This window comes from Phaseolus vulgaris, chromosome 11 (genome assembly GCF_051622355.1).
Source record: "Phaseolus vulgaris cultivar YP4 chromosome 11, ASM5162235v1, whole genome shotgun sequence".
Classification (NCBI taxonomy): Eukaryota; Viridiplantae; Streptophyta; class Magnoliopsida; order Fabales; family Fabaceae; genus Phaseolus; species Phaseolus vulgaris.
Window position 1 is genome coordinate 752,227 of NC_143508.1, and position 27,990 is coordinate 780,216.

Consider the following 27,990-nt stretch of genomic DNA (forward strand, 5'->3'; position numbering starts at 1 on the left):
CGTCATCCTCCATGAACTCCGAGAGCACTTATGTCGCACACGTCAACGCATGTGTGACCAAGCTAACCGCCACCGCACCGACCGAAGCTTTGAGCCAGACAATTGGGTGTGGGTACGCCTCCAACCCTACATGCAACGATCATTGGAACCACATACACACCAAAAGCTAGGTCCGCGTTTCTCAGATCCATACAAGGTACTTCGCCGAATCGGAGCTGTCGCGTACGAGCTCCAGCTGGTCGCATCTGCCCGCATTCACCCAATCTTCCATGTTTCCTTGCTCAAACCTTTCAAGGGGGCCCTTTGGAGCACACCCTAATTTGTCTTCAAAAACCACTGACTCCATCTCTCCAACCGCACTTAACTCATCAAGAAAAGTCACTCAAAACTGCCTGGACACACCGCAACAGGAATCTAATACCAATGCGACACGTGCCCATTGCACAGTTGGCCCTAACCAATCCTCATAAGCCCAACAGGCCTCCTGCAACCTAACTCTCTGTCGCACCCCAGTGTCACTATCGAAACACCCCACCCCATAGCCCAACAAACTCTCAAGTGCCCCAAACCCAACAAACTCTCAAATGGCCCAACTGACCCCAAGGCTTCACTTTGAGGACAAAGTGTCTTCTGAGGCGGATAGTAATGTTTGAGTTGGTCCATACATTAGTACAAGGCCCAAAAAGCAACCCAATTGGATGAAAGATTTTATAATTAGATAGGCCCATGAAGCTTATGAATGTCTGCCATTATTATGTTGTTGATTTTACAATTAAGTTGTTCTCTTATCTTTAAAGAACTGTAAGGCCCATGGCCATCTATTGCCCTTAAAATGGGCTAACACTATGAATGAAGGCAGAGAAGTTTTTGGTAAACCCTAATTTTAGCATCAGAGTAGCAAAGACCTAACATATAATATCTGAATATGCTGACAAAGAGGAGCAAGGTTTTTTTTTAATATCTGAAATGCTAGAAAAGTTGAATAAAAGAAACAAATTTCATGTTATATATTCTCTTTAATTTTTAACTTAATTACTCCATTCAATAAAAAAAATTTGATAAATCATTTAAGACAAATGTGATTTTTTTTTATCTGATTTTTCAATAATATTTTTTTTATATTTTATATTGTCTCACTTGACAAAACCTAAATATAAAGGATGAAATAAACAAACAACACAAAAGAAAGAACATAGAGAGAACTGAAAAGAGGCAACGCCGTCGTTGGGGGTGGTACTGGTGCTAGCCTACCCTTAATCGCATCATCCTTCACTAATAAATACGAAACGCATACGCTTTATAATTGCTTTCTTCCCTTCGGGCACCGCTCGCGCTATCTCTGAAACTCGCGCAAATCTTTCTCCCTGTGCTCTCCACAACCGTTCCGTTTTCGAGTTACTCCTTCTTCTGTTTTCACTTTCATCCATCACACAGCACGATCTCCTATAACTGTTTTCTGCATTTTTTGGTTTCTGCAACAGGTTTCAGCTCCGTTTCGGTTTTCATTGTCGATTCCAATTCCACTTGCTAGCGAGAATTCAGGTGCCGAATCTTTTCCGAACGAAGGCTTCTAGGTTTTGTTTATTTCATTAATTCTTAGTTTAAATCAGAATCTCCATGAATCTGTATTATCTGCTTCGCAATCTCGTTTGCGTTTGTGATAATTCGGTAGATTCAACGCATATTGGATTGTTTCGCTGTTTCTGTTGACATGCTACTGCATTGTACCGATTCCTTCTGTTTATCCTTCTGCGTGTTTATCTAAATGTCTAACCATGTTTTTCTTCATCTGTGATGTGTAACAGTGATAATAACTTCTACTTTTTTTTTATGTCTGCTGACCTACTTTCGGCCTGTATATTGTTTGAAGAAAAAATTGAAGAGTGTGGTGGAACCTAAGAAGCATTTCTGAACAGTACCAGTGTTGTGCAGTAGCCTGTCACTTGTCCGTGTTGAACATTTAATGAGCGGACACTTTGAATGTTTTTAGCTGTAATTTTATCATTGTTTACTTTTTTTTTTTTTTTTTTTTAACTTTATAGTGATACGGATTTGAACATTGTAATAGATTCGTATTTTACCATTTCATAACACGAATTATAGTTTTATGATTTAGAAGTTATATTTGATGTAAGTTTTTATACACATTGTATTATAACTGTGTCTAGTCCTTCTGTTTAATGTGTCATATCTCCATTTTTATGTCATATATATTGCATACTTGCTTTGTGTTGCATTCATACTTCCTAAAGTATTAAAACACTGTTTAACTGATTTAATCAATTGTGTTCAGGTTTATGCGGGTCTAGAGCTGAAGTCGTGAATATAGGTTAGCATGGGATTTGATAATGAGTGCATAGTGAACATTCAATCTCTTGCTGGAGAGTACTTCTGTCCTGTGTGTCGGTTGCTTGTATTTCCAAATGAAGCTTTGCAGTCACAATGTACTCATTTATACTGCAAGCCGTGTTTGACATACACTGTGAGCACTACAAAGGCTTGCCCATATGATGGTTACTTGGTCACTGAGGCAGATTCCAAGGTTCTTTTCCTATTCATTCCAGAGTGCTCACGTGCAATAATTTTTTCCCTGTGCATATATGAATGTGTATATGTATGCCTTAATTGCAGCCTCTGACAGAGTCAAATAAGACACTTGCTGAAACTATTGGAAAAATAGCAGTTCACTGCCTTTATCATAGAAGTGGGTGCACATGGCAAGGAACTTTGTCTGAGTGCACATCTCATTGTTCTGGATGTGCTTTTGGAAATTCTCCCGTAGTTTGCAATAGGTGTGGGATACAAATAGTGCATCGCCAAGTACAAGAACATGCACAAAACTGCCCTGTATGTTCCATTTATTCACACAATATAATAATGATTTCTTCTGTCTATTTCTGGCAGTCTGGTGCTTATGTTTGTTTATTGGCAGGGTGTGCAAGGTCAGGCACAACAGGTGACCACTACCCAGGATCCTTCAACTACTAGTGTTGCTGCTTCTACGGATCAGAACCAGAATGCTACCCCTGTTGCAGCAACCGCTGCACAAGCTGTCACAACTGCCATGCCTGGGCAGGTTTCAAATCACCAACCCAATCTTACGTCTCAAACACAAGCTTTAGTTCAAACTACTGGGCAGCCAGCGGCGGAGCAGTGGTATCAGCAGCAACAGTATCAACAATACTACCAGCAATACCCTGGACAAGATCCATACCAACAGCAGTATCAACATTACTATCCCTATCAACAGTCCATGGTTCCACAGTACCAGCAGGCCTATGGTCAGCCCCAACCTCAGTCTCAATCACAGCCTCAGGCCCAGCTTCAACCTCAGCCCCAGCCACAGGCCCAACACCAATCACAGCAGCCTCAACTTCAATCACAGCCTCAGGCTCAAGGACTTCCTCATCCACCTTCACATATTCAGGCTCCGGTGGTCCCACCAGCTCAGAATCAGATGCAAGTTCAACAACAACCTCAGCAACTTCAACCTGCTGTGCAGCCACATGGACAGACGAGTCATGCACCTGGTCATGCCCTCCCTCAATCTCAGACTCAGCCCTATCCATACCCACAAGTTCAGCCTCATTCTGTCCAACCTCAACCCCAACAGCCTATGCAAATTCCTCCATATCAGCAACCTCCTCCTCAAATGCAGCATTCACAACCTCAAATTCAGCAACCAGTTCAGAAGTATCCTGTTCCTCAATCTCAAGTTCATGCACAACTGCAACCTAATGCTCCAGTTCAACATCCCTCTCAGCTCCCAATGCCTCCTCACCATCATGTGACACCTAATGTCCAGCCTCAAGTGCAAAATGCAACGACACATTCAGTGACAGGGCATCACTCTTATCCACAACCTCTGCCTCACCCAAATATGCAAACGGGGGTTCCTCAACATCCTATGCACATGCATCCTCAAAATGGGCCCCAACCCCAGGCTCAACACTCTGTCCAGATGCAAAATCAATTTCCTCCTCAAATTCCAACCATGCGTCCAAATCAATCTCATGCTATATTTCCTAACCAGCAATCATCTGTTCAGGGCCAAACAACCCCTCCTTTGCAACAACAGCCTGTGTATTCCCATAATCAACAACCTGGACAAATAAACCAACGTCCTACTATGCAACCAGTTCAACAAATACCTCAGCAGCAGCCATTTGCACAGCACCAAATGTCTATGCCATCTCATTTACGACCACTGGGTCCAGCACATTCATTTCCCAAACATGTGTATTCACAGTCACAGGGTAATATTGCACCATCAAATAACATTCAGCACAGTCAATCTCAAAATGCTGGAGGAAGGCCTTTAGTTCCTAACAATGCAGGCCATCTACAGCCATTTGCGCAATCTGCCAATACTATTCCAGTTAGACATGGGCAAAATGGTGCTGGCTACTTGCATGAAAATCAGAAATCGTTGGCTGGTACCAATAATCCAGTACAGTTGCCTTCTGAATTGCAGTCTAGGGCACCAGAAACAATAGAAAGACACGGTGATGTTGGCGAACAACAAACTGAGTCTGCTGCGGGTAAACTCGGTAAAAATTTGGACATAGTGTCTGGATCAGCAAATGAGTTGAAATCTGAAAAATTCGAAGCCAGCTTGAAACCAATTGAGGTTGGGAATAAGCAAAATAAAGAAGATCCACACTCCATTAAGACTTCTGTCCCAAATGCCAATGCAGTAGAAAATGCTGATTCTGTGAATAAGAATCTAGGGATGGGGGCGGCTGCTGAAAGCAATTGGAAGCCTGCGGTTAGTAATAAATCTGGTGGTGCAATGCACGGGGTTCAAAATGACAGTAATGAACATTCTGTCCAAGGCAATGAATTTCAAGAAGGACATCCACCAAACACAGAGACAAAACTCCCTGAGTCAGAAACTGATAAATTACACAATGATGACAATCCTACCGTATCTAACTCTCAAAGCAATGGGAGTTTTGCTCAGTTGTCTCATTCAGCCACTTTCACGGATCAGAGTAAGCATCATCAACCAATGACTAATTATGCGCCTTCCGTTCAGCAGAGATCTTCTGCAATGTTAGCATCACAATCACCACACCTGACAATTCCAAACCAGCCACTCTCTTCATTGCACTCTTCAGCCCTTGTCAGGAATCATGGATCTGCCCATGATCCTCATACAGGACACGCCTCAGCAGAGAATTTTCCGCCAACCATGTTTAAGCAGCCACAAGATTCTGACATTACTCTCGGACGAGGCTTTCAACCTCAGTCTCTTGGACCCCCGCAACCATTTAACCAAGTCCACGAGCCTCCTTTCCGTGCTGGAACATCAAATTTTTCTCGTCTTGGAGGGCCTCAATTTGGTGCACCACTTCCTGGAGATATGCATGGTCGAATGGCAGCCAACTTACCACCACATGGTACTGAAGGTTTGGGTTTGCATGATGAAAGGTTCAAACCTTTCCTTGTTTCAAATCAGCAAACTATGGATAGAAGAGAGTATGACGATGATCTTAAGAAATTCTCTAGGCTGCCTATGGATGCTGAGTCAATTTCTAAATATGGAAATTATTCATTAAGTGCACATGAATCTGGAAAGAGATCAGTTGGTATTCATGACGATGTCATTAAGAAATCAGGTTCGGCACTTCATCCTGGTTATCTTGGACCAGGTCCTGGATATGGGAGACATCATATGGATGGCATGACTCCTAGAAGTCCTGTTGGTGAATATGCTGAGATGTCTTCCAGGAGATTGGGGCCCCACTCTGGTAGTCTTATTGGTAAGTCAGGTATAGATGATTTTGATGGCAGAGTTCCTCGTCATTTTGGTGGTGAGTTCCGTGATAGTCGGTTTCCTCATTTGCCTAGCCATTTGCATAGAGATGAATTTGATGGTTTTGGTAACTTCCGAATTGGTGAACACCCAAGGAGTGGTGATTTCATTGGTCAAGATGAATATGCTGGCCATTTCCGAAGGGGTGAACCTTTGGGTCCTCATAATTTTCCTAGACATTTGCAGCTTGGGGAGCCTGTTGGTTTTGGTGCCCATCCTGGTCATATGAGAGCAGTTGAACATGGCAGTTTTCGTAGTTTTGAATCATTTGCAAAAGGCAGCCGGCCAGGTCATCCGCAACTTGGTGAGCCTGGGTTCAGGAGCAGCTTTTCTCTTCCTGGATTTCCCAATGATGCTGGATTTTTAACAGTTAAGTTTTGATTACTTATATTCATTTTTGTATTTGCAATTATTCATATAAGTGTTCAAAATTGAAGTTGAGTAGGTCGAATGTGAAAGTTTTTTTTTTGTTTGGGGGGATTGGCTTCAATAATTGTTGATTTTTTTAATATTTTTGTTTTATTTATTTTACTGTTGTTTTTTCTTTTCAGGGAGATATCAGGTCGTTTGATAATTTGAGGAGAAGGAAGGTTTCCAGCATGGGGTGGTGCCGGATATGTAAAGCTGACTGTGAAACCGTTGAAGGTCTGGACTTGCATTCACAAACAAAGGAGCACCAGAAGATGGCTATGGACATGGTCAAGACAATCAAACAAAATGCGAAGAAACAGAAGTTGTAGGCTATTTTTTGGTTTGTTATTGATGCTGTAGCATACATCTGGAAAAAAAATTAACTTCTATATGGAAGATAAACCCTCTATTACTTTATGATGCTAGTGTTTTTTTGTTTTGTAGAATACCCAGTGAACAACCCACAGTTGATGAGGGAAACAAGACACACAATACTGGTTTTGAGGGTCGTGGAAATAAGCATTGAGTAGTCATGGTTTGCTGTAATTTGATATTCTGTCATGCATCAAAAGATGTTGCTATGGTATTATTGCATTTAGCAATGTTTATCATTTAATGTCCTTTCCTATTTTAAAGGTTATTTATGCTTCGCATGTTATTTCAGGTTGCTGCCATAATGGTTTTGGGAATGTTTTACGGAACTGGAGTACTGCGGCAGTTAAGTTTGTTGGCTTTTGAATTTTAAAATAGATAATTACATAACTGGAATAGCTGTCTCAACCTTGGTGCTTTGTTAACATTTTCTATTATTTCATGTTGTTTACATGCTATTGATAAGTACAATTTATCCGGATGGCAATCTTTTGACCATAGTTACTAATCCTAGATAGTGACTGACCCCAAAGTCACTATAGTAGGATGGGCGCTATTTTATTTTTCTATACAGATATATAATCCATCTCTGGTATGTACATAGTTAAAAATATAATGGTAAAATGATTTCAAAATTTGATCTATTCACTATTTTCAATAAAAAGTAGGATGTCCTAGGCAAAACATACTGGTAAAAACTGACAAAAGTGAAGGAAACAGTGACAGAGACAGAAAACGGTCTGAGAAGAGAGATGGCTGCAATGTTGCAGTTGCCAGAAAGTGGCCCGAGATGTGGTTGTTGTCACCAGTGAAGGTGGGCACATGAGAAGAGAACATCAAGGGCTATGTGTCTGGCTCCTTTTCAGCTGAATTGTGAGGGGGGATGGGGAATGTGTTTTTTCAAGAAAACAAGCATCACGGTAGTATAGCATGCAAATTGCCTGTGATTGAGCCTTGACTGCCATAACCTTGAAAATGGCTTGTAAGAGATGCTCTATAGCACACTGTCAATAGCCCTTTTTCTAACTCATCATAGAAACCTCCTATTGACGTTTGTGGATTAATTGTAATTGAATATCCTAACCCAGTTTGGTCTTTCTGGTTTTTATCTCTTGATTAACACTCAATTTTCCATTATCCGAGCTTTTATATAGCCTATCTTATAGGAAGCTAATCTCCCTAGTGTCTAGCATATTTTTCCTTAAAGCTTAGTTTTGTTTGCTCTGTAGCTAAAAAAGGGATCAAAATAACAAACTAACCCCTAAAGCCATACCATTTATACTTTAATTATTTTTTATATTATACTTTAAAAATCAATTTACACTTAGTTTTTATATTTAGAAAAATAGAAAAAAAAAATCCTTGGCTACAAAACTATATTTTCTCCACACACACATCCCTAGTGCCCATAAGTATTAGGTCTAGACTAATGTGGTTCTGGTGATCCAGATGCCTGGAACTGTTGAATCTTGGCCATCGCTTGAAATGTTCAGGAGTTGCGCTGCTTTTGTGACTCCGATTCTTAGTATGGGGCAAAGAAACTAGACAACTGATCTGGCCTGTTTGGGCATGGCACAAAATGAAAGATTGCTCAGGCCCTCCTATTTTTGCAGTTAGAAAAAATAGAAATGATGTAAACAAGTTGAAATTACTCTTCTAAATTATTCGAGTGAAATCAGCATTAGTTGCTCCCATCCTTATATAATTTAAGTTCGAAACGTATCAACGTCCTTAGCCACAGATCTTGATTAAGGAAGCTATTTTGTTTGAGGAAAGAATCCAATGAGTTCATTGGGAAAATGGTAAAAAGGTTATGGAGAAAGAGATTAAATAGTGAGAATGATAAAAAAGTTGTCTTTAAAAAAGAAAGAATACAACTATGTTCATTAAAATAGAAAAACTGATAAAGAAATAAGCTGTAGTCAAAAGAGATAGTGCATCATTAACACTTGCAAAATTGATGATGAAAATATATTCATTACCTTGCTATAGCTTTTTGGGTTGCCACATCCTTTTCTGTTTGCTGAACTGTATCTACTTGTGACCTTTTGTAAAACTTCATCATAAAAATTTAATATTTTCTGTTAAAAAAATTAAGTAATTAAACAAATTAATTTCTTTTTTTTCCTGTAGTAATTTCACTTCTCTATAATTTCCTTCTTTTTCCCCCTAGTCAGGAGAGCCTTTTAGGTACCTCTTACCTCAGCATTTGAGGATCTAATGACTTTCACCTTTCACTGTTCTGGATTTCTTATAACAAAAGGGTGTATAATGTGTAGCGTATCTTCTATTCTTTAATTCCAACATAATTGTAAATTTTGGTGGGGTATTTCGCACTTCATTTGAACTTTCCTAATATAGAAATGTTGGATAATTACTTTGACCAATATTGTCATCAGTATCCAGACATATCCTAAGATTCTTTTCTACTAGGTGGGATACTGTTTTTCTGTTAGATTGGAGTAACTAGTACATTGTAGTTTCATCTGATTTACAAGTACTCTTTAGCTTTGTTCTCAGTCAACTGTCAATGTAGGGTAAATCATCAAAGCAAATCTGTGTGATAATTTATTAAAACTTGGTCCTGTCTGACTTCTGTATATGAAGCAATATTTCATTTTAATTGATGAATGAAGTAGAAAAGGATGTGCACCATAGTTTTTGGCATTACCTCTCACATTTAGCACTGAGGTTATGAGCTATAGCTGTTCATTATCACTCACTACATTTATGCAGTTCATCCTTGGTCATGAGGATGTCATCATTTGGTTTAAGGCTTTTGATTTCTTAGCACATATCCTTGTTATTGGTCAACCAAGTCCTTGTAGTGCTTCAATATCTCTGTTCCTTGGTTAATCCTCATTACTTGGGAGTTGTAATGTTGTTTTGAGAGGACAGTAGGCATATTGAGGTTATGGTTGGCAGATCTTGTCAGTTGTTTGGTCTTTTCAAATATAAATGTCCAAAATCATTCAATTCTTACTCAACTTCTCAAAATATCTAGGGTATATTATGGCATCCTATGAAACGGAAAATTTTATATGTAAATAATGATAGAATTGGTGTACCGAAATTGTTTTATACATGTTTTATTTAAAAAATGGCTAATAACTTTTGTATCATTGATCCATGTGACGCACCTATCATATATCTGGGTCTGGGATCATGCATGCAAATATTGTTAGCAAAGCATGTGGTAGACAGTATTTAAAGGGAAAACAATTTAAATGAGGGACATAGTATAATATTGTAGCTTCAAATTCTAAATCCATTGCTGATTTTGAGACCTAGGGAACGAGACTAGGATTACATTAGGTTTAAGGTAACCTTTTGTTACAGAGGGAAAGGATGTGTTCATTTCGTTCGTAAATATCCAAGAATATTCCACTATAGTACACTGGCTTTGATTGACTAACCTGCAGTCTATATTTTGGATTTAGATAGTATGTAGTGGTAATAGTGACAATAATTTAAAATTCTTCTAATTTAGAGGTTGTTGGATTTTTTTATCATTTCCTAGAACCGCTTCTACCTAGTTAAAGATTATACCATCTTTCTATCACACAATGTTGGGAGCGCTCATTGAAGCGGTGAGATAGACTTCTTGATGGGCGATTCTGGGCTTCAATCTCTACCCTGTCCTTGTGTTTTTCTCAGGTTCGTCATTTCCGATCTTAATAATTTATGTTAACACATTCCTTCTTAACCCAAAAACAGCCTGCCCCTTAGGCTGACTGTTTAAGGTATCTATTGAATGAATAATATCTCTTGTTGTTTATTTTTTTCCTTCTCTGGTAAAATATTCCCTAGTTATTTTAATTTTCATAACAATATAGATTTTATGATCTAGGACGACTAACCCCCGTGTTATTTTGCACAAATTTGAGAGGGTGAGTCTTGCTACAATAGTGGTCTTGGGCACATTAGGTGACTTGAACTCTATTTAGGAGAAGCAATAGTTCCATCCCTAACCCTCATAATTAAGCGATCTCTTCTTCAGTTGGCCTCTTGATGAGATGTCATAATGTTGTAAATTTGTTGATTACAATAATCATAATGCCTCTCTTTGTTTGCATGTACCTTCTCAATATAGAGACAGACTGCAGGAAAACCTTGTTCCCTTTTAATGGGAACAAACACTTTAGTTGGGAATTAAATACTTCGGAAAGAAGTTGAGCGATAGTAATTAACAAATAAGTTGGTTAAGATTTGTGACTTTATAGAATGTCTGGGCTCTAAATGGTTGTAGAAATACATCAGTGGTTGCAAACGAGATGCCATTGGGAAATAGTTGGGGAGTGAAAATCATGGCTTTCCTTAAGTCTTCGAAGTTGACCGTATGTTAGATTACATAGTGTTTGACTGGACTCAGCAATATAGTCAAGGTCAACAAAAGTCAAGTTTTTTTTTCTTTTTACTTTGGGAGGCCTAGGATTAATTATATATTTTAAGAAGAAAAATAGGAGAAATATAATTATTGGGTAATTAATAGAATGTACAGTATATCATAACCAAATTTAATTCATAATCATTATGACAAATTACTAAAACACTCCAGAGTGTGCACTTTACATACATGGAGAAACACTTACCTTCATGTTCGTCTTTATTACTTTTTGCGTAATTAGGTCTTAAATTTTTCAACAATCTCTCCTCTGATGTAAATATTTTCGTTGGGTGCAAGAAAATTCGGCCTATCTTCCAGGTTTAGGGTTTAGTGTCCTAATGGAATCACCAATAAAAAATTTAAGTTGTGATTGTGCGTATGCCTGATTGTAGGTACAACGTTAAAAAAAAATCAATATCACAAAGAAAAAGACATCAATTTATAAAATAGAATTACATGAAAAAATGATAAACTTGAAAGTAAAAGAAATAAATAAATCAGAGAATTAGGATCGCTTTGTAAAAATATTAAACACAAGAAAGAACAAAGAAACCTAGACGTAAGAGTCAGTGGAAGGCAGGTACAGTCTTGAGTTGTCTAAGCAGACTTTTTTCCTCAGCTAACATTATTTTTACTTTTATTTCCCCATCCACTATCATATTGTTATTATTTTCCTATTTAGCACTTTTTGTTTTTATTTCCCAAATTAGTTTTTTCCCATGGTTTAATTTCGTATTTTGGTTTCTGGGGATGGTGTTTTTATAATTTTTGATTTCTTTGTCTAGAGTGAATGAGAAAAAAAAGGAATATAAAATAGAATAAAAGTAAATTTAAGAATCAATAAAATAACATAAAAAGTAAAAAGAATTAATAAATTAAAATGAATTTATAATTTTAATTTTGGATGCATTAAAAAAATAAATATATTGGTTGTAAAATAAAATATTTTTAATGTTTAAAATAGTTAGAAATGTAATTATTGAAGAAGGAAATTAATTTTTACAAAAAAAAAGTAATAAATTAAAGATTTAGTTTAAAAAAACTTCTCTTACGTTTTGGTTAAAAAATAAGTAGATTGAAGACAACAGCATCCCCATTTGCCTTTTGTCTCCCTCTTCACAAAGAAATGTTCCATGATGGACATCGACCAGACTTTGGGGTGTGAGGCAACCTCTGTTGATTCCATGGTACGAAGAGTTGCAAATTGAAAATTGAATAAAAGATTTTGATCTTTTTGGGTTTGAAATGGAATATTTGCTTTAATTTTGTTTATGATTGCGTATACGGTAACAAAATGTTTGAAAAACTTCCAACTTTGGTTGCATCTTTCTCAAACATTTTTGTTGCGGTCCCTAGTCACATGAACAAAACTAAAGCCTAAGCCAAAAAATCAAAACCTTTTATTTCCTCTCAATTTCCAAAACCTTCGTACCACGAGATCAAACAGAGGTTACCTCACACTCTGAAGTCTTTGTCATGTCCATCAAGCTTAAGATCTTTAATTTCTTTGGTTGAAATGGGAAAATGAGTTGAACGAATCGGAATGGCGTTCGGTCTACTTGTTTTTTTTATCCGAAACAGTGAGGAAGCTTTTATAAACTAAATATTTTTTACTTTTTATTTTGTAAAATAGTCATTTTTTTCTTCAATAATTATATTTTAAACATTAAAAATATTTTTTACAAGCAATAATTTATTTATTTTTAATGCATCCAAAGTTATTAATTCCTTTTTATTTTGTTGATTCTTCAATCTATTTATTTTTTCTTTTCCATCACTCTAGACAAAGAAATATTATCCCGAGAAACCAAAATTCTAAAAGGATAAAATCATGGAAAAACAGTGATAGATAGGAAAACAAAAAGGGTCTTATATATGAAGAAAAAAAGTAAGGATTAGAAAATAGTGCAAATCTGCTTAAGCATGTTTGGGAAGGATTTTTTCCCTTGTTGAAGAATTAATTATTCATAAAGTAGGATGCATATTTGTGACTGTTTTGAATATGCAAAGTTATGATTTATATATCTTTTTCATGTAGAAGAGTTGAATATTTTCTTGCATCTAAATAACTAATTATCTTGAATAGTTTTTAGTTAATATATCCACACATAAAATAATTCTAACTAAAATTTATAGCAATAATTGATTACATGTAATTCACTATTGGAATAATTTAAGATTTACCGTCATCAAACAAACCGAGTAAAAGCACCGCTCTTCGCACCATGAATTCATCTGGAATCTGTTGTGCGTTCTCATACAATAAAACTTCAGACTATATAAATATGTGTAGTTATGCAGTATCTATTTACTCTATATATGTGCATAATTTTATGTTTACTCCCAATTTAGTTATATATAGACTAAATGGCTAATTAAAACCTTTAAAATATATCTTCTTGCATGGATTGCATTATGAAGATGATTTTAAATCATACCATGTAATAATATATAATGAAAAATAGTATTCGTCAAAGATTTCCTTGACCAACTCATCGTTCAGTCAGGTTGGGGATCGTGTAGTCAATTTAGTTGGTTGATGTCTTGGTTTTTGTTTCATGCACCCCATTCTCTCTCCCTCTAGCAATGAAGTAAAAAATGTGGGTCTTCTACCCAAGTCATCACTCATCACATACCTCAGGTGCGATAACATCAACGAGGGATCTCCTACATGTGTCCTGTGTCCAAACCCCATAACACCTTTTATTTAGAGATGGGTGTGTAATCGAGGGACTAACTATAGGGAGTCAAAGAAAAAGTAAATATCAACGAGGGGGCCCTAATCCTCTGGTCGCAATTTAGTGCAGTCCTTGTCTTCAACACTTACCTGAAGCTCCTCGTAGCTTTTCATCTACAGTCATACGAGAATGTTTGATGATACCCAAGAACCGCCTCGTGAGGGTAATTGTCTTAAAATTCTCGTAAACCCATGGGTTTTACAACCCCAAAAAAAACACTAAACCCAGTTGTTCAATAGATAATTGGCAAAACTATATATATATATATATATATGTATAGATATATATATATATATATATATAGAGAGAGAGAGAGAGAGAGAGAGAGAGAGAGAGAGAGAAATAGATAGATAGAGAGAGATGAAATGTGATATAGACTGGTTTGTATGAGTCAATTACTGTGTCACTGGTTCAACCATCTTGTCTGGTTCAATAACTGGGCCGATTTGACACAGATCTAAAATAACACCTAGGAAAAGGGCCGAGGAGCCATTAGTAACTTTGGGATTGTGGACTTTATTATTCATGCCATTCTTTTATACCTAAAGGTTCATCAACATGTTGGTAGGTTTAATAAAAGTTTAGTGAAGTCGCACCCATTACAAGCACAATATAAGCTAGACAAATACTAAATATTGTCTTAAAAAATTTCCTATATTACACATCTAATTTAACCAAGTGCCAAAAAAATGATTCCAGATTTTAAGATAAGAACAAAGTTATTTAGATTCACAGAAAATAAAACTACATAGATGGAGATGAAAAAGAATCTCAAAGTAACTTATGTAGGTCAATTCCTATTATTTTTTTTAATTTAGAATTCTTGATTACTTTAATTATAGCAATTGAACAATTAAATCTGAATTTATTGGTTGATTGTTTTATTAGCTATTTCTATATTTTCTACTTAGGATACACATTATCATGGAGAATCCAATAATTGTCCTAAACTGGAAAAAGGTCTAATGAACAATGCAAACATTTTATGTTGGATCACAAACAGAAAAATATGCTTGAAATTCGTGAGGTGATGTAGCTCTTGAGCTTGCGAAGTTGAATAAAAAAGGTAAAATGAGTGAAAATATAGGAGAAATAAAGTAAAAATTAAATGTATTTAGTTGAAGAGAAATATAAAAGAGACAGGGAGAGATATTAGTAGAAATAAGTGAGAAAGAGTATAGCAAATCCCACTATTGTTTAAACATTATTTCTCCTTTCTTTCTCGACCACCGAAACGAAATATATAGGTAGTAATAATGTTTGTTTAAATAAGTCTTTTCAGAAAGAAAAAATGTTTTTCTACAATAAATTAAAGTATAACTAAGTTAAAATGGAATTTAGAAAAAGTGATAGATAATTTCTTCTAATTACTTAATGTGTTAATTAATTTTAATTTATGAAAAAGTTATTTTCATTTATGTTCTTTTTATTTAATATTTTCATTAAATTATTCATAAAAAAATAGGGAAACATACATGATATATGTGGCAACTTCACAAGCTCTGGATAAGGGGTGGGAAGTGGAGAGCAGGGATTATAAATGAGATGAGAGGGGTGTTTAATGTTTGGGATGGCGAAAGTTAAGGAATTTTGAATGTTTAAAAAAAAAGGGTGGTTATAGAATTAGGAAAATGATACTTTGATGATGTGATGGATTTAAAAATAAATATATATAATAAATAATAGATTTAGAATTAAATGATATAAAATAATAGTATGATGTGATGGATTTAAAAATAAATATATATAATAAATGATAGATTTAGAATTAAATGATATAAAAAAAATATTTAAATAATAATATTAGGAGTTGTAATCTATGAAGTTCAGACATTGCTCTTAAATGGCGTGTCAGTGTCGGATACTCATATCGGATACTGATACTTGTATGACACGTATCCATGAAGTGTCTAGTTCAAAAAGTATTTGTTGGATTTCCGACAATTTTTACTGTTCTAACACAATTTTAAAAAGAAAAATTACATTAATTTTTTAAAAATTTAAATTTATTGTATAAATTTTTATTATGATTATAAAAATAAAAATAAGAAACAAATCATTTTGAACCAGTCATGAAAAATATTTTTCTGTTTCAAAAGCATATTTATGCACATAAATCTTTATTGCCAATTTATATAATTCTTAATTATATAATATATACATTTATGTTTTCGTATATCTTCTATATTTTAGATATTATATCTTCTTGTCTGTTCGTGTTGTGTTTGTACTACATATATTATGTTATATTATGTTTGTAATATGAAAAATGTGTTCCATGAATCATTATCTTTTAGTAATAAAGGGTGTGGGGGAATTACAAGTGGCCGCAGCTAATGAGAAGGCAGCACACAAGTTGTTGATCAGTCCACTGTTCTATGTTACTTTCCTATCCAGTTTTATTTTTAAATAATTTCTGTATATAATTTTTAATTATATTATCATAGTTAATGCATATTTTAGTTTACAATAAATCTTTAATGATATTGTCAAGTCACGTGTAATCTGGTAAAGTTATTATAATAAAATATTGTAGGCATCAAATATCAACGCCAAACCCTCAAACATGTTAGCGATTCTAATATCAAATGGAAATAAATAATAAAAGGAAGTAAGAAAAATAGATGTTTTGATTTCGCCTTTGTTTAAGCAAATAAGAACCTATCTTATTAGGTATCTTGTTTTTTACTATTTTGTTGCATGATTTATTGTTGGATTTTTTCATTGGTTTTAGTTCAATTTTGATTAGTATGTACCAACTATTCCACTAACTCCATATTTTTTTATTACGATATAAGCTAATTTTTATGACAAAAATATTTTAAATTAAACGGATATTGTTGAAATGCTTTCTCCATTTTCATATAATGAACATAAAGGGGCTCCTTTTAAATGAGATTTGTGTTTTTTTGCATTCTAGTTTTTTTTTTCCATAATCTTTTAAAATAGATGTTATAAATGTCAATTATTTTGTTATAAGTTATGGACATTGCCGTTGTATTTAATCAACTCTGTAACTATGGGTATTATTCGTTTACAATAAAATGGTGTCGTGAATACTTCAGAGGTACAATAAAATATATTTTTCAATCAATAATAAATAATGAAATTCAAGTGTAATTATACTTTAAAAAATATTCCCTTATATTATGATGGTGATAATTCAATAACATAAATAATGATTATGAGAATAGTAATATAAGTTATTTGACCTAATACAACCTAATTATATTTGTTTGGAATTTAACTGAGTTAAGTTTTATTTACTATATTCAAATAAAATTGAATTGTACAATGAGTTCATATATTTCAAATCTAATGACCCTAATTCAACTTTTATATAATAAATGTATAACAAAAAATATAAGTATATAATAAAAATACAATTCTATTATAATTATTTTATTTTATCGTATGCATAGTATTTATAATGTATTACAAGTATTGTTATTGCTTTTGAAATTAAGAAATATTGCAAATATTTATTTTGGCATATTTTTTGTAATTTTTTTTTCAATTATTCAATTTTCATTTTAAATCAAACCTAACCCAAAATTTTAAATCAATCAAACCTAATCCAAATATTGGGGTGAAGTTGAGTTGAATTTAATATATATATATATATTCAATTGAATTAAAATTAATGAGGTTAGGATGCAAATTAAATTAAACTTTACTCAATCCGAACCACTCAAACCTATAATAATGATATTAATAAATGAATAATTATGACGATATTAGTTTTGTTATTATTAATAATTCTTATTAGATGTATCATGAGTATTCACACTCTTCAAAATGCAATGGATATGTTAAACAAACTCAATATTGCTTAAATTTGTTAAATATTATGCAATATTAAATTGACAGAACATTCTCATGCCTAGGAGATAAAAGAAAAATACTCTGTTATTTTTCACAAGGTTGAATATTTGTAGAGGTAGAGAACATTGTGCTTAACTGAGTTTTAAGTTTGGATTTATTACAAACACTATTAATAATTTATATAATTAAATACTATATTTGTATTTTTAAAAAAAATAATGTTGTCTAAAAAATAGTAAAGATCGTATAATACGTTGTAGTTATGATAATATATTAAATTCATTTTTATAAAATGAAATATTTTTTATAAAGAAGTTAAAACAATTTAACAAATATTTCCTATCTTAATTATAATTACCAATTAATCATTATGATTTATATCTGTCACAAGAATATGACAGTTACAATTACAAGTGTCATAGAAAGTTTGTTAACGTTACATTTTTTTTAATAATAATTTGGATTAACTGATATAGAAAAATATTATTTACTAGAAAATATGTATGAAAGACTATAGAATCCACACACAAAAATGTAAAAGAACTATCATAATTTTATTTTTTTTCGATAATAAAAACTAATTTCTCACAAAAACTCAACATACAAGTAAAATGAAGTTGAGAAAGAGGAGAAACAGTGAGAAAATATGAGAGGGAGTAATTTTCTTCTCTTTCTACAGTCACTTCTTATATGGTACTTTTATCTTCTTCTTTTTCCACCTAATTATTAGGTTAAAAATAACAATACCCACTTAAAACTTAATTCTTACCATTACATACAATATAATTTGATTACTTTAATTATTAGGAGAATCTTGACTTTAGTTAGTTTCTCTTAATTTAAAAACAAAATTGGAAGAACATTACATATAATTAAACTTTTGCAATTTACTAACAAAATAGTTTTATATTGTTTTAAGATTTCAAAAGTTAAAACGTTTTATATTATAATTTATACTTTTATTATACTACTAACTTTTATATCAGTGTGAGTCATTTATCTCCATTTATTTAAAATAGTTTGTCATGTTATCAAATATAAGTATATAACACTTTTTACTATCAATTTTGAAAAATTTCCATGAAATACATTTTTTTTATGAAAAAAAAAATTATTAGGTATCAACAAATATATTTATGATATTTAGAATAAATAATATAAAATTAATAAATTTTAAAATTAAATACTTATATTAACTAAGTGTAGTTCTAAAGATTATTGGAAATAGTGTAATGTATAAAAAATAGAAGATAATGAAAGATGAAATGGAGTCTCTACAAATAAATATTACTTGACAATTTATTTCAATAAAAATTAAAGAAAAAAATACATTTGCATGTAAAAATATATTTTTAGTGAAACTTAAAGCTAATAACATATATAAATCATGACTATTTATTAAATAATATATGCATATAAGTTACTTTATCCCTCAATTTTTTACCAATTATCCAAGATTAAATTTATTGTGTATTATTATATTCTTATGTCCATAATAATTAATGAAAATTAATTTTTGTAATAACTTGATGTTAAAAATGCATATGCGTTTTTTAACAAAGACTTCATAGGAAGAGTTATATATAAACTTTTCACTATGGGTCAATCGTAATGTCACAAGTAAAAAATAAGTTTTTAAGTTGAAAAGAGCAAGTAATGTCTTATAATTTGGAAAACAATCTTAATGATAAAAATTTAGTAATATAAGTCAAATAATTCAAACGAAATCTCATCAATAAATAATGTAGAATGAAAATCCTGAACCCTAAACCACTCTTGAACCCTAATCCAATAAGTCTTTAAGAATGTAAGATGATTTTTTTTTGATAACTTAAATATTTTGTAGGAATTAAGGTGACAATGTTAAAATAGAAGAACATCCTTTCAGGTTAAAAATAAGCAATATACTTTTGATCAAAACATATATATGATTGTTTATTAAAGAAGTCAAATCACATGTGTATAAATGAATTATATCTCTAATTTTATTATAGATTAAGTATTGAAATTATTATTTGCGATTGATTAATATTTTCTACAATTAATTAATATTATTTTGATAAAGATCTTTGATTTGAATGAGGAAAGACAAAGAAAGAGATAATTAAAATGAATAAAATGTATTGGATATTAATTTCATCCTCAACATAATAGTACAAATTATTTAGTAAAATTTATTAAATAATCTATATTTAGAATATGAACTTAAATTGTCATTATTTCTATATTACTCTTAGTATCTAGTGTAGTATATCTTTAGGTTATAGTAAGTTTTGACTACACTTCAACTCTCACTTTAATAAAACTTGATTTAAGTTTTTCTTTTCAACCTGTTTAGAGTGTCTGATAATATCAGTGTCGTTTGAAGACTCATGACTCTCAAGTGAGACTATTATTCGTGCAACCTCTATTTTGGTCCACTTAACTGACTACGTAGTAGTTATACAAGGAGTTAATTATCATTTAATAAAGAATAACTCTTGTGTTTTACACAAGATCAAGAATTTGTCCTATCGACTTTGATTGTCTTATATTTTGTCTGGTTGTCAATGCCGATCTCGAATATAGATGAAGTATCTACAAAAGGCACATACGTTTAATCAGTCATTGATGGTTGTGACGTTGATCAACCTATTTATAGGAATAAGTTAGCTTATGTGCTTTTGGAACTGTACTAATACGTTTTTTCGTAATTAATGTTCTGACACTATGTATGGTTTTATCTCTACTTATTTTTTAAACTTGTCGGTTAGAGTATTAAATGAACTTTAAACAATTTAACTGTTTATAACCGAAAGAATCACTATCCATGTTGTACAACTTTAATAAAAAAATTATATAATTTATTTTATAAAATAAAAATATCAACTAATTAATTTTCTTTACTAAAAAATTATTACAACAAACAAAAATATTTCAATACAAGACCCAAATTATACATATTTATTTATTGAACTTGAAAGCAATAATATAAACTTTACATACTATAATTATCAAATATATATTTATTGTAATTACTATAACGTTAATTAACTAACCTATTTTCATCTTGAAATATTTGATTTCCTTTAAAATAGAATATTTTATATTGCATAAAATGGGATTGCATATTTTATATATGAAATACGTGCATACATGTGCTACTCTCTATTAAGGTCTTTAAAAGTCAGAGTAAAAAAGTTTTTTTTATTTTAGTTAAAAAAAATTTTTTAGTTTAAATTTTTTATGTCATAAGTGTTAGACAAAAAAAACTGTGTTGGAAAAATCAAGTATTAAAAAATTAGTCAAACAAAAAAGCGTGTTGGAAAAATCGGAAGGATAATGGGCCTGGGTCTAGACTATTTAAAGGCTTAGCCGAGGCCCAGATCGGCGCATCGCAATTGAATCGAATTGAATTGATTTCCTCTCTCCTTCGATTCCTCCTTCCTCGTCTCAGCGACGCCTAGTTACAGCACTCGCTTCTCAAATCCTACCCCTTTTTTTTATTTATTTATTTTATATTTTCATTTAAAATTGCAATTCTCCAATATATATTTATTTATAAAAAAAAGGAGAAGTAATTTTAGGAGGGGGAGCGATCCCCTAAACACGAAAATTGAAATCTAAATCTACAACAGCACAACACAAAATGGCATTTCACGTAGCTTGTCCAATTACATGGTAATGCTCTATGCTATGCTAACGCTAAGCTATCTTTCTCCATTCCTTTCTTTATTTTTTTCCCCTCTTCTCTTCTCCTCCTTTTCGATTACAATAACCAGACTCTATTATATATATACACTTTCGCTTCACACTCTTGCCGTTTCGTTTTCTTTCTGTTGCGCTGTGCGTTTTCTGCAGTCGCCGAATCTGTTTCTGCGCGCTAGGGTTTCCGCGGGCGCTTCACGCACCGGGCGACGGTTCCGCTGCCAATGGCTTCGCGCACGACGTCGCCGCGCTCCGCGACTTCCTCGCCGACACATGCAGGGACGATGTCACCGTTCAGGTTTCTGTCCCCAAGGTTCTGCCGCCGCCTCCGCCGCCGCCGGACGGTCTTCCTCTCAACGCCGACGCGCTCGATGAGTCCGCCTCCATGAAGGCCAAGCGCATCGCGCTGCAGCGCAAGGGCGCCGCCGCCATGATCGCCGCCGAGGAGTACGCTCGCCGCTTTGAGTCTGGCGACGTTGTGGTGAGCCTTCTGTTCAATTTTTTGACTAGGAGTGTTTGCTGTTTTATGGAATTTAATTTCGTTGCTTCGTGTTAAATGCTGATTTTAGGTCACTGCCTGTTTGAATTTTGATGTTGAATGCATCATTGTCACTGTAGGGATTATTGTGGTTTTGGCATCTGCGTTGTGTTGAACATTGAGTACTGTTGTTGTTTTTCTGTATGTGTAGGTGTAGAAGTGATTTTAATTGTGGTGTTTTTTTTGTGTGCTGGGTCTTAATAATGTGATGCTTGATTTAGCAGAATACTCCAGGAAATGTTACCGGAGAGGAGCAGGGGCAAGCCAATAGGAGCTATTGTCGAATTTGCAAGTGCGGAGAAAATGAAGGAAGTGAGAAAGCTCAGAAGATGCTGTCCTGCAAAAGTTGTAGTAAAAAGTACCACAGGAACTGCTTGAGAAGTTGGGGTCGAAATAGAGGTGAGAAGTTGTATTTTGCTCATGTGTATGTTGGTGTGGTCTAACTGCTGTATATTCTCACGTTATGCGTTCCTTTTTGGCAGATTTATTTCATTGGAGCTCATGGACCTGTCCTCTTTGCCGAATTTGTGAGGTAAGGAGTGGTGTGTGATGCTAATGGGCTTGTACTTTTCATGTATTGTTTGTTGGAAGGGTCATGTTAGTTGTGAAAATGGTTTCTGGCTTTGTAATTGATCATACTCTCCTCTAGCTATCTATTTTGCAAAGTATGTTTGTATCGCCCTCCCTAGAATGGAAGCAGCAGTGCTCTAACACCAGTGGTAGTTCATGTTATTTCCTTGATTATGTGGTTTGCATATCATATACTTCTGTTATTGTAGCTTGACTTTAAAATTGGTATTTATTTTTTGGCAATATTTGGCGGAGTCTAAGATTTGCGTGTTTAATTGAATGAAATAGGACATTTTCTTTATCACTATAGAATGGAAAGGTTTCTATGTGTATAACTTTTGTTTTTTGTTAATTACAACAAAGTCTTATTTTATACCAGGTCCAATCATTGCCCTTGGGATGTCTGCTGCCATTTAGTTTTATGTGTATATGTTTTATATTGAAATTGTTAAGTTTGGAGATTATGGCATTATGTGGTCATACGACTGAGGCATGTATTTTAGCAGTTCACTGTGACCCTAATAATAACCTGCTTTGTGTATATACTGGTTTATTTTAATGTCTTCAGAGGGTTACAAGTTACAACCCTTCTACACCACACCGTCTAAATATCCCTGAAATTCAGCTATTATTTTCATGTGAAGTGTTAAGAATAGCTGGCTTCTCATGTGCTTCGCTTGATGTTCCATTGACACTGATGAATTTGATAAGTATCCAAGCCCAGGGAAACCCACCCTCAAAAGCTATCTATTAATGGGGAAGAACCATACGCTTAAGTACAACCACACCTGAGTATCCCGTACTACTTGCTGTGGGACTTAGGCAACCTATAATACTTAAGTTCCTATCAAAATTGAATGTCTTCATAGAAAAGTTCCATATATACCAGCTAATATTTAATTGGATTTCTGGTAGTCTAACGCTTAATTTCATTCATCCAGGCTTGCAGAAGGACTGGTGATCCTAGTAAGTTCATGTTTTGCAAAAGGTGCGATGGTGCTTACCACTGTTACTGTCTGCAACCTCCTCATAAGGTAGAGTCTGTAACACTTAATTGCAAACTTAATATTGATTTTATACATGGTATTTTATTCTTTATTGTACATAATGCAGAGTGTTTGTAATGGGCCCTATTTGTGCACAAAACATGCAAGGTGTCACAGTTGTGGATCAAATGTCCCTGGAAATGGACTAAGTGTGAGGTATGAATTCTGAATAGTTTAGCTTTTGCTTTGATGCTTACTGTTTTGCGGATTTATTGTGATATACCCTTCTGTTATGACTCTATTGATGCTTATATGAATTTGTAAGATGAAAGATAAGTTAGTTTTTTAGTCAAAGTCCATCTTCCTGGTTGAAACAAAAGAAAAAATTGACGTTTTCTTCTTCCAAGTATTACCCTCCTTTATTTTATGTTAACTGTATATCATCAGCAGTTGCCTTTTTCTCTAAGAGTTACAGAAATGATAAGTGGTGCTTTGTTTAATATTTAACTCATGAATTTAAACACTTTATCTTCCTCACTTTTGAAGTATGTGACTGGATTTTCTTTTTTTAATGTCAGACATGTGCAAGCCTAATAGGATACTCAAAAGTAGTTTAAAGTTTTCTTTGTCTTTATGTTTTACACGGCTCCATAGCAGTTGATTCCTCCCTTTCCTTGCAGATTCATATTTTAATTCAAGGATGGACTTACCATTCTTTCTTTGTTTCCTAAAAAATGTATAGGTGGTTTATGGCATACACAAACTGCGATGCATGTGGAAGATTATTTACAAAAGGGAACTACTGTCCTGTTTGCTTGAAGGTTAGCATGTTAGCATCTCTGCTAATATTCCTTTCTTGAATGGTTTGCAGAATAGAATACAACCCTGCATCATTGGGGGAAGATCCTAGAACAATCTTCGAAGAAATTTCTTTCTATCTTTGTGTGTGTATTAGTTTTTCACAGAACTTATCTGCAGCCTTTCATATTTCATTTATGATATTTTGAACCATGAACCAAATTGAAAGACAGCTTGTGCACTCACCTGTGCATGCACGTTGGGTTTTTTATTATTGTCTTGAAGTGTGATATAGGTTTGTACAAGGTCTCTTGTCTATCTCTAATATTACGCCGTACTTGTATATAAGTTAATTTCATCTTGGCCTCTCCCTTATCTCTTTTTTCACCCACCCTGAATACTACTAGGTCATATTTTGAAAAAGTAAAGAATGAGGGCCGAACAGGAGTTCTTAATGCTCACTGTATGTTTTTGATTTATTTTGTAGGTTTACAGAGATTCAGAATCAACACCTATGGTTTGTTGTGATACTTGCCAGCTCTGGGTACATTGTCAGTGTGATAATATCAGGTTAGTTTACCCCTCATATTTGTGAAGTTGGAATGCTTTTAATCTTTTATGTATCATATGGACTGTTTTTATGTGCAATTTTGGAATACGTGTTGAGGAACATTCTGCTGTTTTATTATGCTGCAGTGTAGACATTGATTACATTTTAGTTAATGCCTGCTGTAGTAATAATGCCTGGTTGATTAGTATTTGGGCTTTAATCATGCAACTGTATATCTGGAATGGAAGGTATTGTATGGTTTACTTGTTGTGCAATACACACTTAAATTGAAATTAACACTTCACTAAAGTAAGTTGCACTCTATCTATGAGTTACATACTTTGTTACACTTTTACAGATTAGTTTCTATGAATATTTCTGTTTCTAGTTTTTTATCAATATTTTTGTTTGAGTGGTGTTCTTGTTGATTTGTCACGGCCTACTCTATAATTCACGACTTCATTGGACTATGCCTGTTTTTGACAATGACATTAGTAGACTCTTGTTTTGGAATAAATGTTTTGCAGTGATGAAAAATATCACCATTTTCAAGTGGATGGGAATTTGCAGTATAAATGTCCCACATGTCGTGGGGAATGTTATCAGGTATGTGCTATATGCCTTCGATATATAATTACTTCTTTTTTGGTCCCCCATGGTAAAACTGAGAGATAAGTAAACCTTGATATTTTACTCTCTTTATCCCCCTTGTATGGATCTGTATGCTTCAGGTCAAGAATCCTGAAGATGCTGCACAAGAGATTTGGAGGAGAAGGAATGTTGCCGAGAGAGATTTGATTGCTAGCTTGAGGGCTGCAGCTGGTTTGCCTACTCAAGACGAGATATTTTCCATTTCACCATTTTCAGATGATGAGGATAGTGGGCCTTTGAAATTAAAGAGTGAATATACCCGTTCCTTTAAGTTCTCCCTGAAGAATCTGGCCAATGACTCACCAAAGAAGAAATCTTCAAGCAAAAAAACTTCTAAGAAAAAAGACTCTGAGTCATTTATGACTAATAAAATTGACACACACAATAGTTTTGAAGGACACAGTGATGTTAAATCTTTGCATAGCTTAGACGATGATAAAAATGATGATATACAATCCCAGAGAAATGATGGTCTAGATGTTTACTCATCACCTGCTACTGGAAGCTTGAGTCAAACTGAAGCATCTTGCCCTATTATTCAACCGGGAGTTTTGAAGCATAAGTTTGTTGATGAGGTGATGGTCAGTGATGAAGAGAAGAAACCTAGAGTTGTTCGAATTAAAAGCAACAAGGCACATATTCTGGATAGTGAGGAGGAAAGTGGAAAACAGAGTGTTAAAACTCAGAATGTGAAGGGGAAGAAGTTGGTTATAAATTTGGGAGCACGTAAAATTAATGTGGCCAGTTCCCCACGGTCTGATACGTCAAGCTGCCAAAAAGATCAAGATCTGGTGACTGTTAATGGTATACATTTTTATGACTTGAGAAATAGTAATTGCGTGTTTAATTTTGTAAAAGTGGTACATGGCTTATTTTCAGTCAATTCTTTCTCAAAGTCAAATCATTGACCCATTTAGACATTATCGGGGAGAAAACTTTTAATCTTCCTGTCAAATAATTGCTAATGTGTAACGACAATACAGTAACTGTTTGATTTCTATCTGTTTTTTTGTGTATATATGCATGTGCACCTGAATGGTTTGATTGCTCTCTTTTGTGCTGTTTCTTTCCTCTTTCATTTTTGTGTGATTTTTCCATTGATATTTTTTTTCAGGAAATGAAGATATAAGCCAATCCAAGAAGGGAGAAAAAATTGCGTTAGAGAGACAAGATGACACAGCTAGACATATTGATGGTAAAGGTATTCCCCCCACACCACAAACTTTGTTTATTGCCTTCCATTAATTTATCTTATGTTGACGTGGGTTCTCTTGAATACAAAATTGCCCGATGTTCATGTGATCTTCAGGAAATAGAGTTGATTCTGGACAATCAAAAATTTTCAAGGTTTCAGGAAGAGAAGGAAATTTGATTAAGCTGGGAAAAGTTAAGCCAGATGTTTCTGAATTCAACCTGACTGCCCGTAAAGGCAATATGTCTGATGGGCGTATAAAACCTAGTATTGATGGAATGATTGGTCAGGTTGGAATGAAAGCCACATCAAGAGGTGAAAAGACATATTTGGGGAAGCAATCAGAAGGTAGCTCTGATGCAAATGAGGAGATAGATGACAATAATAATCGGACACCCTCGTATTCTTTGCCAAAAGATTCTAAACCTTTACTTCGATTTAAATTCAAGAAACCCAGCATCGAAACTCAAAATTCTCCTCATAGGGAGGAGGAGAAGACAACAATCAAGGGCCAGAGGTCAAAAAGGAAGAGACCTTCACCTTTTAAAACATCATTTACTGAGTCTGAAGGAGTAAGTCAATCACATCAAGACAGTGCAATGGATGAGATCATGGATGCAAACTGGATTTTGATGAAATTGGGAAATGATGCAATTGGAAAGAGAGTTGAAGTTCATCAGACATCTGACAATTCTTGGTTAGTGCCTTCTATATGCCTTTTTGTATAGCAAACAAGTGGGATGATGCATCGTACACATTAGTTTTTTTATATTATGTATTTCCCCCCCTTAGCAATATATTTCAGTTTATGCTTACCTTCTTAGTTTTGTTCAGGCACAAGGGAGTGGTTATTGACGTAGTTGAAGGCACTTCAAAGTTATATGTTGCATTAGACGATGGGAAAGTGAAGACCTTGGATCTCAGGAAACAGGGGGTCCGTTTTGTTCCACAAAAGCAGAAGAGATCAAAGACATGAAGTACTCTTGTCCACCACCCTTAGTAATCATTTATTGTGGAGACTTTTCTTAATTGACTTTGAAGATTTTTCATCTTTGAGGCCTCTTACTGAATTTATATTCGTCGCTGCTCACATTGCCGCTGATTTTTGGGTGAAGCATTCTCGATTGGAGCAAACTTAGGTTTTCTTGAAAGAATTAACCATTTACATCAGTCCTCTTTCTGGGCTTTAGGTTCTCTCGATTGCGAGTTAGATTTTTGTTGCTTTTTCTACATGTATCTGATTTCAAAGTAGATTCTACCTATGGTGTATAGGTCATCATTTCTGTAGAATAGATAAGTAAAGGCGAAGCTGTTAGCTGTATGATTAGTGTTGCTAGTTGTTTTTGTGAGTTCAAGGCTTCATGAATTGAGATATTTGTCTTGAAAGATGAAACTGTTGTCATGTTGTTAAAGTAGATGGTAGTTTACTTCTACCTTTTCGCCCTTCATATTTGCACATGCATCCAC

At 34.0% G+C, this 27,990-nt stretch overlaps 2 protein-coding genes across 7 annotated transcripts; both read left to right on the plus strand.

Annotated features, from left to right (window-relative positions):
• The first annotated feature begins 915 nt into the window (after positions 1 to 915).
• Positions 916 to 16,207, plus strand: LOC137825279 (uncharacterized). Of its 5 annotated transcripts, none has more exons than XM_068630968.2 (10): positions 916 to 1,394; positions 1,482 to 1,542; positions 2,294 to 2,542; positions 2,632 to 2,847; positions 2,933 to 6,187; positions 6,370 to 6,569; positions 6,674 to 6,812; positions 6,894 to 6,946; positions 10,122 to 10,258; positions 16,024 to 16,207. In XM_068630968.2, exons 3-6 carry the CDS (start codon positions 2,336 to 2,338, stop codon positions 6,556 to 6,558), a joined length of 3,867 nt encoding a protein of 1,288 aa, XP_068487069.2. In that variant the 5' UTR covers positions 916 to 1,394; positions 1,482 to 1,542; positions 2,294 to 2,335; the 3' UTR covers positions 6,559 to 6,569; positions 6,674 to 6,812; positions 6,894 to 6,946; positions 10,122 to 10,258; positions 16,024 to 16,207. The 5 variants fall into 5 exon arrangements, with proteins under 5 accessions (XP_068487069.2, XP_068487057.2, XP_090153401.1 ...); XM_068630956.2 differs by having other exon boundaries at positions 6,370 to 6,554; XM_090297275.1 differs by lacking the exon at positions 16,024 to 16,207 and having other exon boundaries at positions 6,370 to 6,554; positions 10,122 to 10,388.
• Positions 16,208 to 20,922: 4,715 nt separating this feature from the next.
• Positions 20,923 to 27,971, plus strand: LOC137825294 (PHD finger family protein). 2 transcript variants are annotated; one of them, XM_068630972.2, is made up of 13 exons: positions 20,923 to 21,211; positions 21,392 to 21,719; positions 21,998 to 22,175; positions 22,259 to 22,308; positions 23,288 to 23,380; positions 23,460 to 23,548; positions 24,075 to 24,153; positions 24,618 to 24,700; positions 25,208 to 25,286; positions 25,412 to 26,135; positions 26,446 to 26,532; positions 26,641 to 27,220; positions 27,358 to 27,971. In XM_068630972.2, the coding sequence occupies exons 1-13, from the start codon at positions 21,180 to 21,182 to the stop codon at positions 27,497 to 27,499; spliced, it is 2,544 nt and encodes an 847-aa protein (XP_068487073.2). In that variant the 5' UTR covers positions 20,923 to 21,179; the 3' UTR covers positions 27,500 to 27,971. The 2 variants fall into 2 exon arrangements, with proteins under 2 accessions (XP_068487073.2, XP_068487076.2); XM_068630975.2 differs by having other exon boundaries at positions 22,001 to 22,175.
• Positions 27,972 to 27,990: the final 19 nt, after the last annotated feature.

Bases quoted from the DNA above. Each gene is read 5' to 3' on its own strand.
- LOC137825294 (XM_068630972.2), top strand. From the start codon at position 21,180: ATGGCATTTCACGTAGCTTGTCCAATTACATG. The intron at 22,309-23,287 runs GTAAGGAGTGGT...TCATTCATCCAG, and splicing joins CTCTTTGCCGAATTTGTGAG to GCTTGCAGAAGGACTGGTGA. The intron at 26,136-26,445 runs GTATACATTTTT...ATTTTTTTTCAG, and splicing joins AGATCTGGTGACTGTTAATG to GAAATGAAGATATAAGCCAA.
- LOC137825279 (XM_068630956.2), top strand. From the start codon at position 2,336: ATGGGATTTGATAATGAGTGCATAGTGAACATTCAATCTCTTGCTGGA. The intron at 2,848-2,932 runs GTATGTTCCATT...GTTTATTGGCAG, and splicing joins AACATGCACAAAACTGCCCT to GGTGTGCAAGGTCAGGCACA. The intron at 6,188-6,369 runs GTTAAGTTTTGA...TTTTCTTTTCAG, and splicing joins ATGATGCTGGATTTTTAACA to GGAGATATCAGGTCGTTTGA.